The sequence below is a fragment of the Balaenoptera physalus genome, assembly GCF_965194825.1.
Source record: "Balaenoptera physalus genome assembly, chromosome: 7".
In the NCBI taxonomy this organism is placed as follows: domain Eukaryota; kingdom Metazoa; phylum Chordata; class Mammalia; order Artiodactyla; family Balaenopteridae; genus Balaenoptera; species Balaenoptera physalus.
The window spans coordinates 36101323-36120308 of record NC_138886.1 but is presented as its reverse complement, the minus strand read 5'-3'; the positions used below and the strand labels follow the sequence as shown (position 1 = coordinate 36120308).

The 18986-nt window shown below is 38.9% G+C and overlaps 2 protein-coding genes across 8 annotated transcripts in view; both read left to right on the top strand.

Annotated features, from left to right (window-relative positions):
- The window catches only part of MELK (maternal embryonic leucine zipper kinase), an 84005-nt gene that overhangs the window by 46368 nt on the left and 18651 nt on the right, over positions 1 to 18986 (top strand). For 6 of the 7 annotated variants that reach the window (XM_082468646.1, XM_082468640.1, XM_082468643.1 and 3 more), the window contains 4 exons: positions 3363 to 3431; positions 4849 to 4947; positions 10899 to 10985; positions 17794 to 17922. In XM_082468646.1, the coding sequence (XP_082324772.1) occupies positions 3363 to 3431; positions 4849 to 4947; positions 10899 to 10985; positions 17794 to 17922 (384 nt within the window). The remainder of the gene's footprint in view (positions 1 to 3362; positions 3432 to 4848; positions 4948 to 10898; positions 10986 to 17793; positions 17923 to 18986) is intronic. The other variant, XM_082468642.1, reaches the window with a different exon arrangement.
- CCIN (calicin) overlaps positions 1 to 18986 on the top strand; it is a 399321-nt gene that overhangs the window by 364563 nt on the left and 15772 nt on the right. The gene's annotated exons all lie outside the window — the stretch shown is intronic.

Below are 18986 nucleotides of genomic sequence, written 5' to 3'. Positions count from 1 at the left end.
AGCATCTGACATTGGCAAGTGTTAAGGTGCCCTAGCAAGGTATAAATAAGAGTGGTATCTCTGGGTACTAGTGAGTGCTTTAGATAAAGGAGAATGAAAAATTTAATAACATTAAATGTCATTTGTAAAATGAAAGCTCTTGCCCTTCCTAGGAAACACTTTGTAGGTCAGCCTGTCTGCTCTCATCAGAGAGGCTGAATCAGAGGTTGAGTTGTTTTAATGTTAACACCTTTTCTTTTTAAATAAATTGCTTAATAACACTTCCTTGGAACTTAGACTATTTCTTTAACATATTCAAAATCCAGCCTCTCATGTAGTTCTAGGATTCTGAGTGATCTATACTGTCTGTTTCTCCCCTCACCGTTAAGCTGGACTGATTTTTGTGAGAATTATGTCCTAGACAATTCATAAGAACAGAGAACCCCAGTGCTGGTGTTAGTTGAAGCCTTCTTCACCTACCTGCTTCCACCGTTTTAGCCTCGTTCAATTACTGTTGGGGGTGTGTGTGTGTGTGCGCGCGTGCGCGCGTGCTTGCCCTTGTCTCCCTGGACCTATAATATATTTCTAACCCAGGATCCTCATTCAGGTTATTTTGTCATTGCTTATTTTTGGGAGCCCTCTGGATTCCATCAGACCATGTTCCTTAGTTTCCAAAGTTATCACAAACAATTCTGTGGTGAATGTTACTGTTCATAACACTAATAAATTTTTGTATGCCAAATTATTTGCTTAGGATAAATTGCTAGAACTGAAATTGCTGGATCAAGGATATGCGATCTTGAATGCTTTTTACACGTATTTCCAAATTACTCTTCAGAAAAGTTTATGCTCTCTCGTTGTATATATAAGCGCTCTTATCGCCGAACTCTAACACTGGATAATTTTTTTGAAGTTTATCAATTTGGTAGATCATATTTTTGTTTAAATTAATTGCTTTTTTTTTTCTGGCTGCGTTGGGTCTTCGTTGCTGCGTGCAGGCTTTCTCTAGTTGCAGCAAGCCGGGGCTACTCTTTGTTGCAGTGTGCGGGCGTCTCATTGTGGAGGCTTCTCTTGTTGCGGAGCACGGGCTCTAGGCGCGCGGGCTTCAGTAGTTGTGACGTGTGGGCTCAGTAGTTGTGGCTCGCGGGTTCTAGAGCACAGGCTCAGTAGCTGTGGCGCACGGGCTTAGTTGCTCCATGGCATGTGGGATCTTCCCAGACCAGGGCTCGAACCCATGTCCCCTGCACTGGCAGGCAGATTCTTAACCACTGTGCCACCAGGAAGTCCCTAATTGCTTTTTTATTGCTAGATTAGTTGAACATATTTTCATGTTTATTAACCATTTAAAAGTTCTTGTTTTGGGAATTACCTGTGAATATTCTTTGCCCATTTTCTTTTGGAGTGTATGCTTTGATCCCATTTCTTCTTTTATTGAACAAATATTAATTGAGCACCTTTTATATGTTAGGGCCAGACAATGTTCTAGGTGAACAGCACAGACAAAATCCCTATGATTAAAGAGTTTATATTCTAATATAGTGAGGCAGAAAATAAATAAATATGTAGTATGACAAGTAGGGATAAGGACTGTAAAGAAGGTGCCATGAAAGGCAGGTAGAGATGATGGTGGGCAGAGATGCTATTTATAAAGGTGGTTTGGGGAGGCCTCACTGATACCACTGGTATTTAAGGGGAGACCTGAAGAAGATAAAGGCACAAACTCTGCTGATATTGGGGAAAGCATTATAGTGGCGGGAACAAAGAGTGCAAAGGGCTTAAGGCAGGATTGTCTTTGACTTGTGACGTGATCATAGTTTGGTGAGTGCAGGAGAGAGTTAGGAGGTGAGTTTGAGAGGTAGCAAGGAGTGGGGTGGATGTGGGGTTACAGACTACATAGGGCCTTGGAACCAGAGTAAGGAATTTGGATTTCATTCTGAGTGAGATGGGAGCCATTAGAGCGTTTTGAATAGTGAAGTGATATGACCTGACCCAACGTTTTGAAAGAACATTGGTGTTGGTAAGTAGAGACTAGACTGTGAGGGACAGTGATGGGATCTGGAAGACCAGTTAGGAGTCTCTTGCAATATATCAGATGAGAGACCCTGGAGGTGTGGTGAAGGTAGTGACAGGCGATTCTGGATATATCACATAGAACCAGTAGATTTGCTGATGGATCGGACGTGAAGTGTGAGGGAAAGAGGAGCTGAAGAAGATCCAAGGTTTCTGACCTGAGGAGCTGGTAAGGCAGTTGCCATTTGCTGAGAAGGGGAATTGTGGGAAGGAGAGGATTGGTGGTGATCTGCGAGAGCTTTTTATGTGATGAAATGTATTAATCTTTTGCCATTTAGGCGGAAAGGTTTTTTCCCTCAATTTGTTGTTAATTAACTTTGTTAGTTGTGTTTTGCTGTACAGAAATGTCAGCTTTTAAATCTTGTCAGCTGTTAATCTTTATAGTTTTTTGGTATTGCTGTCATGTCTAGACAGGTTCTAAAAAATAATCACCGATGCTTTCTTTAAGTATTCTCATGGTTTAGTGTTTGCATTTAACTCTTTAATCAGGGTAGAATTAATTTTGATATAGACTGTGAATTATAGTTCAATCTTAATTTTTCTCATATAATTAACCTGTTTATCCTAGCATCATTAAACAATTTGTTCTCTGCTAAGAAAAATGATTCTATCATTTCCTTTGAATTGGGAAAGAGGGGTGTGTGACAGGTTGTGTGAAGAGGTATTATATCACGTATTTGTGTTTAGCAAGCCCCTAGTCTTGTTTTGGTTGATGACTTGGTGACTGTCATGTCTGAGTATGACAGGTTATAAACATTTATCTCCTGAGTCTCTTCCATTCCCAAAAGAGGTACTTGCCTTAGAAGGTGGCTTTCATCAGTTCCCTCAGCGATTGTGAATTCTGCCTTGCGGATGATATGTGACCTGTTTTTAACCACAGCCTGTGTCCTCCTACCAAATATACTTTTCTGTGACCTACTTTTGTCAACTGACAATTCCTCTGGGATTATAAACTAAAATTTCCTTCAGCAATACAAACACTGACTACAGTGTATATACTTCCTGTCCATTTAATCATACTACAGATTCCAAAGCCCTGTAACATTTACGTTTGCCACTCTTACATTCTCTGTGCTCTAGCCCTTACCTGATATGTGGATACTTTAGAGGTGACAATAGTGTTTAATTTACTGGATTTTCTTCTTTAAGGCAAGAAACGGGTTTCTTATGTTATTAATAATGTTTACCAAATCTTAAACTTGGGTGAAGTCTTCAAGCTTGGAAGTAAACCTCCAGCATGTTGTTAACCTTAGAAATTTGTGTCAAGGCTGATTGAACCTAAATCTCTTAAATGCTTTCTTTGTTTTTTGTAGAGAGGGAAGTATGAGGTTCCTAAGTGGCTCTCCTCCAGTAGTATTCTGCTTCTTCAACAAATGCTACAGGTAATCTTTGTTATTTATTTTAAAATAATAGAAGTCTTTTGTAATTATTTGATTTTAAGATGTCTGTAGTGCTACCACATTTATCTATCAGCTGTAAAAAATTCCATTCATTATATCTACTCTGCAGATATTCTCTACTAGGTGCTTTCTCTGCAAATGCATTATTTTAAAAAGACTGCTACCATATATCTTTGCTGATTTGGTTTTTCTTCCTTTTTCCTGAGCATTGTCTCTTTTCTTTAACCAGCTCTTGCTCCACTGTTTTCTGTTTTCTTGCTCCCACTCTTTTTCCATTAGAAATATAGTAGATACGGAATAAATGCTTAAATGAGCTGATGTACAATTGAGTGGGCCCCATGATCTAGTGCAGTGGTTTTCAAACTTTAGCGTGTATCAGAATTGCCAGATGGGCTTATTGAGACACAGATTGCTGGGCACCACCCTGAGAGTGTCTGATTCAGTAGAGCTGGGGCTGGACTAAGAATTTGCATTTCTAACAAGCTCCCAGATGACACTGATGCTGCTGGTCTGGGAACCACACGTTAAGAGCCACTGGTTTGGTGTTATGATCTCTGAGGGTGAAAGACAGGAGTGCTGAAGTCTAGTTATCCACCCTACCAATCAATAGGCATGCCACCTAACCTGGTTCTGACCTGTAAAATGGGGATTCTGAGCTTGGCCTCAGTGCTTGCTACATAGTGTTACGTGGATAAAATGAGATTAATGGGAAACACTTTGAAAAATATGAGTACCTTATTAGCAATATTTTTTTCATTATTATGTATTCAGTTTTTCCATATATTAAGCCATCTCTACTTTTTATTCAAAATTTACCTTAAGCTCACCTACCTTAAGTAGGGCAAGACCACCAAATCTCCATAATGAGATTGAAAACACCTCATCCTTTCTTCTAAACTCCCCAAAACTTAATCTTTGTTGATTAATTTTTCTCTCCTCACATTTGAGAATTACAAATGGAAAAGAAAGGTGTGCTTTTCAACTTGTTATATGTGATTGTAAGCTCATCGGAGGTAGAGATTGCATATTCAGTGTGAATGCCCTGCATTGTGCCTGCTTGAATATTAAATTGGTGAATATTTCCTGTGAATAGGTTTTCCAGCAAAAGACCATTACATCATACAATAGATTGACAGAACTTCATGAATAATGTCCATACCAATGAAGTTCATGTTTGTTAAACATTTATCTTCTAAGCCCGTGTTGGTAGCTATAGTTTTCTTGCCTCTATTCCCTTTTTAAAAGAATTTATTCCAAGGCCATTTTAAGGTCTTTGACAGCATTTTTGTGATGATAAAGTTTACATCTGTTCTGATGAATTTTGAGTTCTCAGAAGGAAAGGTGTTCTATGCTCTCTATTTAAAATGTTAATCTCCAGCTACCTCTCAATGGCCACTAGGTGGACCCAAAGAAACGGATTTCTGTGAAAAATCTATTGAACCATCCCTGGATCATGCAAGATTACAACTTTCCTGTTGAGTGGCAAAGCAAGACTCCTGTAAGTAAAATGAAATCCAGTAAAATTAAAAAACAAAAACAAAAACTTTGTGTGGATTCAGGATGTACAATGATGTAGTCTGAATACAAAAGGAAATATATTTTGTAGACTTATCTGTTAGACTGGTGTTTGGGAGATTGTAACTGAATTGTATATTTGCCCGTTAATCTCTAGGACAGTGGCTCCTAACCGGGCCTGCACATGAGAATCACAAGGACCTTAAAAAAAAGTGCCTGTGCCCTGTCCCACAGCAATTAATGGATATTTTTTAAAAGCTCCCTGGTGTTTCTCACATAGTCAGGATTGTGAACAGTGCTCTGGGAATCTTAGGCAAGTTACTTAACTTTTCCAAACCTATATATTCATCTGTAAAAAGTAGGTTAAACCTGTTCTTTCTATTTCCCAGAGTAGTTATAAGGTTATAGAGGTTCTCAAACTTTTAAGTCTGAGGGCCCCTTTATGCTCTTATTATTCACTTATTAAAATATTTATTGATCGATTCATTTAAAAGTAACAGTACTAAACCTATTACAGTTTATCACAAATATTTTTATGAAAAATGACTATTTAAAAAATAAATTTAGTGGGAAGACTAGCATTGTTTTACATCTTTGCAAATTTCTTTAAAGTCTACCTTAATAGAAGACACTTGGATCTCACCTGCTCCTGCATTGTTTTGCTATGATGTTTTGATTGGAGATCCTCAGGGGTCTGCAGACCATACCTTGAGAACTGGTCTAATATATACATGAAAGAACTTTAAATAACACAAAGTGCTATGCAAGTTTAAGCAATTATATTAATAAGTATTCCTACATTAATGTTTTAAAAAATATTTTTTAACAAATGGCAATTTGAACTTGGTAAAAATGTGAGCATTACTAAAGGGTATGTATAATATTTTTTAATTGAAGTATAGTTGATTTACAATATTGTGTTAGTTTCAGGTGTACAGCATAGTGATTCAGTTATGCATATGTATATTTTTTCAGATTATTTTCCACTATAGGTTATTACAAGATATTGAATGTAGTTTCCTGTGTTATACAGTAAATCTCTGTCGCTTATCTATTTTATGTAAGGGGTATGTATACTTGGTATATTAGCAAACTATTGCTGCATAAAAACCCACCCCAGAATTTAGTGACTTGAAACAATAATAATTTACAGTTCTGTGGATCAGCAGTTTGGGGCTCAGCCAGACATTTCCTGTGTGATTCTCACCTGGGGTCACTCATGTGGCTGCAGTTAACTGGTGACTTGACTGTGGCTGGATGGTCTAAGCCTCACTGAGAAGACCAGCTGTTTGTGCTGGTTGTTTATTGGGCCACACTGTCCAGCAGGCTAGTCTGGGCTCCTTGATATGGCAGCTGGATTCCAGAAGAAGCCAGAAAGTGGGCAAACCCTAACACTCAAGCTTTTTTTTTTTTGGCTGCACCACGTGGCATGTGGGATCCTAGTTCCCCGACCAGGGATCGAACCCACGCCCCCTGCATTGTAAGTGCAGAGTCTTAACCACTTGACTGCCAGGGAAGTCCCACACTCAAACATTTTTCAAGCCTCTGCTTGCATTGTGCTTACTAATGTCTGGCCAAAGCAAGCCACAAGGCAAAACCCAGAGCCAGTATGGAAGGTGTAGCCATCAAAGTTGGTACAGTTCTTATCCTCTTTTCACAGATAAGGAAATCAAGAAATTAAACATAACTACTTAAGAAATAAATCTAGTGAGAAGAGTGGCACTGCTTTACATCTTTGCTGATTTCTTTAAAGTCTAGCTTAATAGAAGACACTTGGGTACTCATCTGTTTCTGCATTCAGTCTGTTTTGATATGTTGTTTTGATTAAAGCATATGGAGAAAATGCAGCCTTACACAGATACATAGTTAGAAAAGCATTTTAATGCTTTAAAGGAGAAGTGTTTTAATAGCCTTTTCAGATAATTGAGGGTGTTTTTTTGATAATCTACTACAACGTCTGCAATGGAGAGGGGTATGTGCATGGGTCAACAGAATAGCTTGGATACATGCCACATTGTAGACCTGGTACAGCTGTGGGGAATTTGCTTTCTGGAAGAATTACACCAGTAAATATAAATACTTGGAAAAATAGACTATGTTTGTTTTTAACCCCTTCTCACTAGTCTGCCCACTGTTATGACCATGCAGCCTGATCTGAAATTCCTCTGGATTCTCCTGTGACTGTCAACCCCTAAAATCTCTCTTCTCCATATTTCCTTTAACCTTCCGAGACATCTTCAGTATCTATTGAGCAAACACAATTAGAGCTGCAACTTAATGCTAACAACCATCAACACTGAGAGCCTAGGACAGCAGAGTATACGGTGTCTGAGCAGCGCAGCAGCAGGGCCAAGGGAGCTGTGATGTGCCCTTGTGAGGTGGAGAACGTGGGTGGTGCACATGCCTGTGTTCAGCCATTGGGGGTCATCATTTCTCCACGTGTGGGAGGGCTTTGCATGTCTTCTCAGCCATGATCTTTAATAGGGTAGGATATGCTACTGTTTGCAGTGGAACAGATGCCCAAATGAAGAAAGTCTCTGATTTCAGCAACACAAAGATTATTTTAAATTGGGGCACAGTATAAGGTAAGATACATAGTTTTGAGTGTTCCAAAGAAGTATATGATTTTCCTTACATCTTAGTATAATAATTACTAATATTTATTGAATGCTTACTATAATAGAAAAGTGTGCTACTGTAGTACTATAATATAATATAGACAGAGCCCTTAGGATAGTACCCTTAAAGGCTTTGTGTTTTTAACTCTATTAACTCATTTAATCTTCATACAAACCCTCTGAAGTAGGTACTGTTATTGTCCCCATTTACAGATGAAGCAACTGGACACAGAATCATGAAATAACTTGCCCAAGGTCAAACAACTAGTAAGTGTAGAACCAGGATTTTAACCCAGACAGAAGGGCTCCAGAATATAATGGATCTGACAGGCCAACTAATTCAAACTCAGGGCCTGTATTCTGTGTAGCTGTAGCCTTTGTGATGAACATTAGTTGTCTGGTCTCTGTTGGAATAGCTACTGGAATAGAGTCATGGAGAGGTGGCATTATGGTGTGGTAGGAAAAACCCTGGGCTAGGATGAAAAATGCCAGTTTCAGGCAAATTGCATAAATTTTTCTGAGTCTTCATTTTCTCACCTCTAATATGGGTATTCTAATGCCAGTCTCTTCTGTATGTTTGGATCATGTTTTGTCATCTATAGAGTGCCTTTAAATGTTATGTCATTAATCTGTCATGTCTGCCTTGCAGTGCTGTCACAGGGATCAAATGAGTTATATACAGAAGAGCTATAAGGGATTATTGCTTTTCAAAATATTTGCTTTTCTGCCTCAGTATTGTGCTTCATCAAGAGTGAACTATAAAAAATAATTCAGATTTACTTGGATATTTAAGATATAGATGCTATTCTGTAACTCTATGCATGATCTCCTAGCATTTTCACACGTAGCTCTAGTACCCAAGTATTGTATCAAATAGAAGTTATATTCAGTTCTATTTTCTGCCCTACTGAACAGGAAATGTAGTAGGCACGGATAATCCAAAATAATTGGCTAGCTTTGGGTATGCATTTTTGTACTTAATTTAACTGGAGCATGTGTGGCTGAGAATTCAGAGTACTTAAAGTGTTGAGCCCCTTTGGAAAACTTGAGATAAACCATATTTTTCAGACTTTGGTGTCTTGTCCTACTCTTTTCATTCTTTCCAGTTCAGGAACCCAGCAAAGAAGATAACATCTCCTTCCTACCCTTCCTTCCTTTCCTCCACACACCTTGTGGTAAAGTTACAGAGCAAGAGGCTATGGGGGAGAGGTTTTTGTTTTTAAGAAAGTAACTTAAGATCATGGAGGGAACCCCAGAAATCATTTCCTTCATGCTTGAGCAGTGGTATCAACAAGAAGATACCCAACTGGGTGGTAAAGTGTCCGGGCTTCTGAGGTTGAGCCCTTCCTGAAGCAGGAATCTACATTTTGGGGAGCTGCTAAGGTCAAAGCAACACAATGAAAACTTACTTGTGGCATTTTTGACTTTCATAAAACCATCAGTATAAACCTTTGTGGTCTCCCCATTCTCCCTAACCCTTGAGGTTGAGCTTGTACCAGCCAATCATGCAGGTCATTGTCTGTACTGTTCCTCTAGTTTCATGATGGCAACATGACTTTCTCTTGAGTCCGATGTTACAAGTGTGGTGTCCAGAACAAGGGAAGGTCATGATATTGCTCTGCCGCATGCTGGTACCTTGAAGGTCAGTGAAAATCTGAACTATGTGATCTAAAGAAAGGGCCAGAATGGTAAGGGGGGTTAATCATTAAAACAGTGGTTAAAGGAACTGGAAAAGAGAAAACTTGGAGAGGAAAGGTTGTTGATAATAGGAATATTCAAATTTCTGAAAGTTCTAATACCAAAGAGGAAATAGAATTATGACTGTTATAGTAAAAATAGTTAACAGTTTTTTGAGGGCCTACTCATTTAAGGTGATGTACTAGGTACACCACATAGGTTACATATATTGCAAGGCAGGTGCCATCTCTGTTTTACAGATGATGAAACTGAGGTTCAGAGCAGTGTAGTAATATGCTCAAGGTCACACGGTTATTTTGTGATGTCATGATTAAAACCAAGGTCTCTCTACTTCCAAAGCCTGTCAACTGTCAGATTGTACCAATTCACAGTGGATAGGGGTCACAGGGAGACAGACCTTAGGGGAGGAGGAAGAAGCTAACCATCTCAGCTCTTCCGGAGAGGAAGACTTTAAGCAGAAAGCGAAACATCCCATATTGGGGCTGTTGTGAAGCGAATTCTTACATTGGAAAGATGACTTTAAAATTACATTCCTTATGATTCTTTTCCCATATGATTTTCTGAACTCCTATTCCAGGTCCAGGCCAGACCCTTCCTGCCTTTTCATTCTCAGTGATCCTTGTTTGGTTCTGAGAACTCATTTCTGGCCCCATCTCTGGTGAGGTCTCATCATGCAGGGATCACAATACTTGGATAATTTCTGTCCTTAAGCAAAATAAAGTTTGTGTAGTGGCTGTGTCACTTCTTCCTTTTAAAAATCGTGCTTTACTGGTACCTTCAGCATGATGATGATTGTGCAGCATCCATGGCACCATCATAAGGGCTCCTTGGATTGCGCTAAACCCAAACATAACCTGGGGGACAATATGCTACAAGTCTGAGCCACTCTTCTACCCAGTCTGTTGTCCTGCCAGTGATTTTGGATGCCCAGATGACTGCTCCTTTATGTAAATGCCGGTCCCTGTCTTGCGGTAGGGGAGGAGAATATAGTCCCTTGGCTGCACAGCAAAATTGTAACAGTTGATCAGATGATGAGGGGGATGTGAAGGGCTGGGAAAGAGAGCTCATCATCTTCTTGAACTTCTTATTGTTATCTGCTTATATCTTTAAAAATTGCGGAGAATGTTTATTCGTGTTTTTTTAATAATAAATTTATTTATTTTTGGCTGCGTTGGCTCTTTGTTGCTGGGCGCGGGCTTTCGCTAGTTGCGGCGAGCAGGGGCTACTCTTCGTTGCATTGCGCGGACTTCTCATTGCGGTGGTTTTTCTTGTTGCGGAGCACAGGCCCTAGGTGTGTGGGCTTCAGTAGTTGTGGCTTGTGGGCTCTAGAGCGCAGGCTCAGTAGTTGTGGCGCACAGGCTTAGTTGCTCCGTGGCATGCGGGATCTTCCCGGACCAGGGCTTGAACCCCTGTCCCCTGCATTGGCAGGTGGATTCTTAACCACTGCGCCACCAGGGAAGCCCGAGAATGTTTATTCTTACCCAAGAGTTTGACAAACTCATGTTGTTTTTACATGTTGGTGTTTGATTTTACCAGGTAATTATGGTAATTTTAAAATTTCAAAACCGTAAATATTTTGTAATTTTTTGTTAATAAAGTTAATAAAATTTTTTTGTAGCTTATTCACCTTGATGAAGATTGTGTAACGGAACTTTCTGTATATCACAGAAACAACAGGCAAACAATGGAGGATTTAATTTCACTGGTAAGAAATACAACATGAATTTGAGAGTAATATCTTTTGTTTCATCATTGTTTTTTATTTTATCAGTACATTAAAAATAGTATAGCATTTTTCAGACCTATGAGTTTATCATGGGTGTAAATATTGCACTTATTTTATGTTTATGTGTGTTTTCCACTCAACTCTTTTTTCTGATGTCTGGTGGATATACTCTTTAAAAATGAGATTGATCAAAGAGACTTAAAATGGAAAAAAAAAATTTTAAGAAACAGAACAAACGAGTCCAGAGAATTGACAGAGTTTCAATTTTGACTACTTTAAATTCTCTAACATGGAACTGTGATTCTGTTGAGGAAATGAGGTAAACACAAAGCAGTTTTCATTTTACCTGAAAGCAACCTTGTAGCATCGCATCACCCCCAACCTTATGAACCAAATACCATGAAATCATCATCATGATTTCTGGTATTGGATCATTTTAGCTGTTTCAGATGCTTAATCTCTAGATCACACATGTGGTTTTTTTCTAGAGATAGAGGCACTCACAGCTGTCTCTGAGTACAATCCACCACGATGGGCAGGGATCGCAGCCAGCATGGCTCCTGGTTCAGTACTATGTCTCTCATCACCTATGAATCGTATTTGTTTTTTTCTCTTTTCTAACTTGAAAGGTAAAGGCCTTAAGCAAATTTCTTTTTAAACTAACCAAAGCTTTACTAAGCCACAATTTTTTTCAGTGAGGAGGAGATATGAAGGAATTCTTTTGAATGACATAATACGTCTTTTGAATGACAATTCCAGACAAACGGAACATGTCTGGAAAAGAGAATGATAATTTACTTTTTCATGGAATGAAAGGGGATGATAAGAATTGGGAACTGCTGCCAGATATGTCAGGTCCTTAGTATTTTACAATGAAAATTCGAAGTTTTCATGGAAACAAGTTTAAAAAAATTACATGACCTTTTCTTTGGAATGCTCTTTAATAGAAAACTATATTTTGGATTCAAAAAATTTCTTTTAAAATTTTTTTTATAGAAATTTTCAAACACCTACAGAAGTAGAGAGACTAGTGTAATAACAATGGTTTTCCATGTACTCATCATCCAGTTTTAACAGTTATTAACATTTTGCCAATTTTTTCTATATTCCAACACTACCCTCCATCTGCCCTTTTTAGCTAGGGTATTTCAAAGCAAGTCCCATATATCATGTCATTTTATCCAGAAAAAATTTAGTATGAGATTCACAAACTTTTAAAATCTGAATCTTAAAAGTAACATACTCAGAATTTCAAGAATCATTAGGAAAAAAAAAGTCTTTAAAATAGTATCCTTTATGTGGTGTCTACATATAATTTTCAAACTTAAAAGTGAAATGGAAATGTGAATTGTTTTCTTACTTCTGATAAAGAAAACAAAATAATGAGGCGATAGAGATTGTTTTCTGGTGTTACATCTCTTTAAAGATCTCAGTTATCCTGAAAGCTAGGCATGACCAACATCAAGAATGTGTGAGGAAAGTAATGGTTTTTCTTCTTGTGTACTTTCCCCTCATTCTTAAATGCCTGTTTATACTTATTTTCCAGTCGTAGGGATGAGTAGACAACATCTTCTTAACCTTGCCTGAACATTGTAATCACCTAGGAACTTTAATCCTGATGCCTAAATCCCACCCCCAGAGATTATTATTTCATTGGTCTGGGGTATGGCATAAGCATCACAATTCTTAAAAGCTTTCCAGATGATTGCAGTGTGTAGCCAGGAGTTGAGAAGTATTACTCTAGATTCTTGCTCTTCAAAGTGTGATCTAGAATCAGCAGCATCAGCATCACTTTGTGCTTGTTAGAAATGCAGAATCTCCATCCCACCTCAGACCTGCTGAATCAGAATCTGCATCTTGATAAACCCTAGGTGATTCATCTATACATTAAAGCTTGTGAAGCATTGGTCTAAGTCAGTGGTTCTCAACTGGGAGTGATTTTGCCCCTCAGGGGACATTTTTGGTTGTCACAACGGGGTGGGGGGTGTGTGTGTGTGTGTATATGCTAATGGCATCTAGTGGGTAGAGGCCAGGGATGCTGCTAAATATCCTAGAGAAGAGCCACTCACCACAAAGAATTATCCAGGTCAACTATCAATAGTGTTGAAGTTGAAAAATCCTGGTCTGGGTGGTCTCAGAGAATTCACATTGGTTCTAGGTACTTTCCAGTTTAAAGAGCCTTGGGAAAACCAGGTTTGAGGTCAGCCGTGGTCTGTTATATTTTTTTTTCTGGCATCTTGGGAGCTCTAGGGGCTGGCTAGACAGGACAGAGATCAGTTTAATGTGATCCATGCTGGGTATGGTGCTGCTGATCTTTGTGTAAAGAGAGAGAAACAATATTCCCAAACATTCAACTCATGGAACTACCACTTTTATATTATATCCATGAGCATTCTTAAACTGCTTTTTGTATGTGGAAGTGAGAGTCTCTCATGTATCATGATTTTGAGCCATCTCATAGTCCTGTTGAGATTTCCTCCTGTGGTGCTAGAGCTTCCACTTCATAGCTTTCCTTACTTTTCCCCGATCTTCCAGCCGTGAGTGGCTCTGTGTTGTGGAGCAGCCAGTTATCTATCTGGCTTCGCTGAGGGTCGCATGTGCACACGAGAACCTACAGACCAAGACAGATCCTTTCCTCTCACCCCTGCAGTGCAAACACCCATGTGTTCTGGTGGTGGAAGTTTAAAGATTGAGGGCCTCGGGAGCAAGGTCAGGAGAAGGATGGTGAGCCACTCCTCAATTTCTCAAACCCTCTGTTCCAGTAGCTGCCTCTCCTCAGCCCAGGTGCCCGGGCAGTCCTTTAACATTTGGCTTGCCTGAACAGTAACTGGGGATTTTAAAATGTTTTTTGTTTTCTAGAAATGGAACCTTCTTTATAACAGATAAACCTATTGCTTTACTTTCAGACATTTGACTTTCAAAAGAGGGAGCTGCCTAAAAGATAAGGGAGACATTGGTTGCATTAGACTTGGGGATCGGCACCACCTGAAAAGCATAACTAATGTGTTGATTTATCTGTTATTAAACATAGAACTCCCCTGTGCATCTTATTGTAATAAGTAATATGAAGTGGCTATGGCAAAAAAATTATTAAAAGGATGCTTTTTTGCCTAGGGAAGTAGAGTTTCCAGGATTATAAAACTCTGAGGCCTGTTTAGAAAACTCCACCTAAAACTCTTAGCGCCTTCCAGGTATTGTTTACAATGCCTGGGTTATGCCATTGTTGACAAGCAAGTGGCAACTTGTTTCTGAGCAATTGTCTCTTATCAGTTTATGGCATCTCTTTCAAAAAGGCAGCTATCACACATGAGACCATGGATGTGGGAGGTGCAGAAAAAACCTTTAACGTAGCTTCTGGAAAGTAGAGAGTGATTATAACTATGTAGTTTTCACCTGGTTTCCAAGTACCTTCTCCATGAAACCTTTTCCGTCCTTCCTTTCCCCCAACCTTTCTGGATTAAAGGCAATATTCCATGATAATTTATCACAGTGTTATACTTCTTCCACTAGATTGATAGATCCATTATGTAAAGTTCAAAGCATATACTATGATTGTGGTCATCTAAAATGTTAACAGATAAAATTTATTAGTAAAATCAGAGGTGATAGTAGACCTCTTTGGATCGTCTACTTTGTGAGGTACATAGCACAAAATATTATTTAGCATTAAAATTTAACACTTGCAGGGCAGAGTCTCAAACTCTTGAGTACGTTATTTAGAAACTTTCAGTTATTCATGTAGATTGAACAGACATGTTTACATCCAACACTTCCTAAAACCTCACTAAAATAACAATAAAGGAATAAAAAGGCAAACAATTCACAATGAAGAGAATAAAAGAGGAGACAAAAGAAATGTCAGTAAAATTTTAGAAGTTACAAAATAGCTAAGTGGCAGTTGACCTAGCATTTTGGAGAAAGCTGAAAGCAAAGTGCCTGCAGTGGGAAAAGGCAGTAAGCAAATTGATTAGAGCCCTGGAGCTCCAGAAAGGCTCAGGAATCAGAGGTCCTGGGAACCTCGAGTCAGGGAAGTGAGCAGGGTGGAAACAGGAAGATTGGTTGAAAGTCTGTATTAAGAGCAGTTAGATTGCTAGGTCCCTCTGTTTACCTTGTGCTGTATGATAGCCACTTCTTCTCCACTCCAGCAGAAGATTGGCGACATTGAACGAGAGGCTCTCTTGTACCAGATGCAGCTCAGGTGGGGGTGATGAGCCATTCTGAAATGGATGCATTGACACACACATTCCTCTTACTGCACAGTGAACCACTGCCTGTAACTCTCTTCCCTATTCAACTCTGAGAATGCTGGGATCAGGATTTTATCCTAATTGCAGTGGGGTTGGGGAAAATATTGGGAGACTCATCTCTAGGGAAAAGTCAAGAGAAAAGACCTGCTATACCAATGGTTGGGAGTTCAGGTTCCTGTCTGTTCACCTTAGAGAGAAGCCCATAAGGTAATGAGCAGGCCTAAACTACACAAGAGTCTTAAGTAGCTGCGTAGTATACTCTTTGCTTTCAAATAGAGACAGACAGCCAAAGATCACCAGACCTTTGAGGACGGCCTCTAACATGAAAGTCAAAGATCAAAACAAATGGGGTGGTGGGAGAGAAGGAAGAAAAAGCAAAGATGCTCAGAAAAAACAGATAATGCAGGGAGTGGAAGAAAATAGCTAAGAAACAATAATTAATATTCTCTGAGATAAGAGAAGCTACTTCTTTTTTGAAATAGGAATAAGATGACTAAATTAGTGACTTTTTTTTTTTTTTAAAGAAATTCACGTTCTTTTATTTATTTATTTATTTATTTATGGCTGTGTTGGGTCTTCGTTTCTGTGCGAGGGCTTTCTCTAGTTGTGGCAAGTGGGGACCACTCCTCATCACGGTGCGCAGGCCTCTCACCATCGCGGCCTCTCTTGTTGCGGAGCACAGGCTCCAGACGCGCAGGCTCAGCAATTGTGGCTCACGGGCCCAGTTGCTCCGTGGCATGTGGGATCTTCCCAGACCAGGGCTCGAACCCATGTCCCCTGCATTGGGAGGCAGATTCTGAACCACTGCGCCACCAGGGAAGCCCAATTAGTGACATTTTAAGAAATACTCTTGAAGATTTAAAATATGACTACAGAAATGAAAAGCTCAGTAGAAATGTTTGAAAATGAAGGTAATGTGAAATCTTTCAAAAATAGAACCTAACGACAAAGAGATGCACAAAGAAAAGAGAAGGGGTAAGAAAGGTCCAACATAGACATAATAGAAGTTGCAGGAAGATAAAACAGAGAAGAAGAAGGGGAAGGAAACCATCACAGAAATAGTACAAGAAATATTCCAGAACTGAAAGATATGAGTTTCTAAGAATGAAGGGACTTAACTAGGGTTTGGCAAAATGGATGAAAATAGATTCACACAAAGGCCTGTTTTAGTGAAATTTCAGAAAACTAGGGGGAAAAAGGAGATCCAAAAAGTTTCTAGAGACAAGAAACAAAAGGTCATACACAAAGTCTTAGGAATCAGAAAGACTTTAGATTTTTCGATAACTGTACTAGAAGCTAGAAGACCATGGGACAATGCCTTCAAAGCTGCGGAAATTATTGTCAGCCTGGAATTCCATACTCAGCCAAACCGGAGTCAAGCGTGTGGATAGCATACAGTCATTTATCAGACATGCAAGATCTCAAAAAATTTACCTCCTCTTCATCCACACTCAGGAAGTTGTTGGAGGAAATGTTCCACCAAAACAAGAAAGTAAACGAAGAGAAAGGAACAGGTAGGATCTAGGAAACCAAGGGGTATATTGTAGGATAGAAGTGAAGGGAACCCCTCAACCGACAGTTGAGTTGCAGGCTGAGAAGCCAGCCCAGAGTGGAGCATAGAATGCAGACATCAGGTGGAATGTCTCCAAAAGTGAGACAGAGGAGGAGACACATTAGCTGATGTATTGTGAACATGTTGGGAGGAGGTGAAGAGTGTTGGAGAGTGTGGAGTTGAGTTAGTAAGATGACTAACTGCTTCTTTTTTATTTTTAACTTCAAGAAAAAGTTTCAAAAGAAGAAAATGCAAGGATAGCACCCTGTGTGGTTTGGTTGCAGGGCTGATATTCAACCAGTATGGCCATACAGATTATTAAGATACTAGAATATTTGTATACTGATTGGTAAATAACTACTACACTGAGTGCCCTCCCTGTTGCCCTGTTACCTCCCTTAGGCCTGGTACCTCCCTCCGGTCCTGTCTCATATCCAACAATTAAAAGGTTAATAATTGGCATGGCAGGGGTTTCCCAGGAACCTACTCATATTTTGGCCTCTGTTTTGATTCACTGGGGTCAGGGTACCAATTAAATATTTTGAATATTGCCTTTACTTAGTTGCAAATACTATTTACATAATCATAATAATGTAAATGTTGATTTAAGTAAAAATTATAAAACTATAGTAGGAGGATGCAGGGAAATATGTTCGGGGGAAGGAAGGAGTTGTAGTAGAGCTAAATTCTTATTTGCTGTAGTAAGAAATCTAGAGATAATATCCGAATCTGAAAAAAATTAAAGCTGTATAAGCAATTAATTTAGAAATACAGAAAAAACAGCCAAAGGTGCTTTTTAGGGAGTGGAAATTGTGTGTGTGTGGGAGTGGTGTAGGGGATTGCTGTCTTTCATTATATGCTTTAAAGCCAAAAAAAATTTCTAAATTCTGAATGTTTGTTACATTGAGGAAAAAGTTAATTTAAAATAAAACATTATTTCAAAAGGCAAGTTTAGTCTTCTAAACAATTTGATTTTCTTTTCCTCCAGTGGCAGTATGATCACCTCACAGCTACTTATCTTCTACTCCTAGCCAAGAAGGCTCGGGGAAAACCAGTTCGTTTAAGGCTTCTTTCTTCCTGTGGACAAGCCAACTCGACTGCAGTCACAAACATCAAGGTGAATGTCAGAAGCTTTTGTGTGAGTGCCTTCTGCTTTTGCCATGTGCCCACCTTGTTCATAAGTGGATACATGCCAGGGAAGTTAACTTTGCTGGTGTCAGGGGCCCACAAGCAAGACATTTTTATGATTTAAATATTTTTGATGAGGAAAATGGGAAATTCTGAATGTGAACACTAGTATTTTGAATGTCTACATGGCATTAAAAAAAAAAAATTTCTCCCTCCCCTTTTTTCCACAAAAGTAGCTCCTGATGTAGAATAATTTTAAGCCACAGATAAGCTAAAGGAAAATAGAATTTACCTGTAAAGCTACTACCACCTATAGATAAAATAGTTTATATTTTATTGTATCTTTCCAGTCTTTTTTTAGTATGCTTGTTTATATAATTTATGTAAATTATAGGACATATTATACTTTATATAACATGAAGTATTTCAGTGAATATTTTGATACTCACTTATATTAAGGGTTTAGGTTGTTTGTTTTGAGCAGCAGCTGTAGCTCATGCAACTCAAATTCCTTGTATGAGTTATAACCGAATTATTTTTTTCTATTTTGTTGTCTTTGTCTCATCTTCCTTTGTCATGAACATTTAGAATGGTGGGGAAGCCTTACATATTTGGAAGCACCATGTCATTCCTAAGTGCTCAAATTAGTGTCTGTTTTCTGTGTGATTCTTTGTATCTCCCATGCCTTAAAATTCCACCTTCCAAATACTTTGCCAGATAGGTGTGGAGCTTTGTAATATAATCTTCCCTCCATTAATTCAAGTTGCAGTTTAAATGGTTTTAACATTAGGAAACTGTACTTTTGTCATTCTCAGAGAGGAGTTGGCCCTCTTCATGGAATCCAGTATAGCAGAAATGATTATGTGTGTGAGGTGATATTTTTTTCTTTAGATCTCAAAACTCTATTTTAAAAAAATGTTCAAATGCCACCTCTTTCATAATCTTTTTTTGAACGCTGAATGCCCCCCCCCCGCCCCCGCCCCCGGCATTTCCTTTAACGACTCAATTTAGACTTCTCTTCAATCATGTGCTGCAGGTATAGTGTGTCTTTTG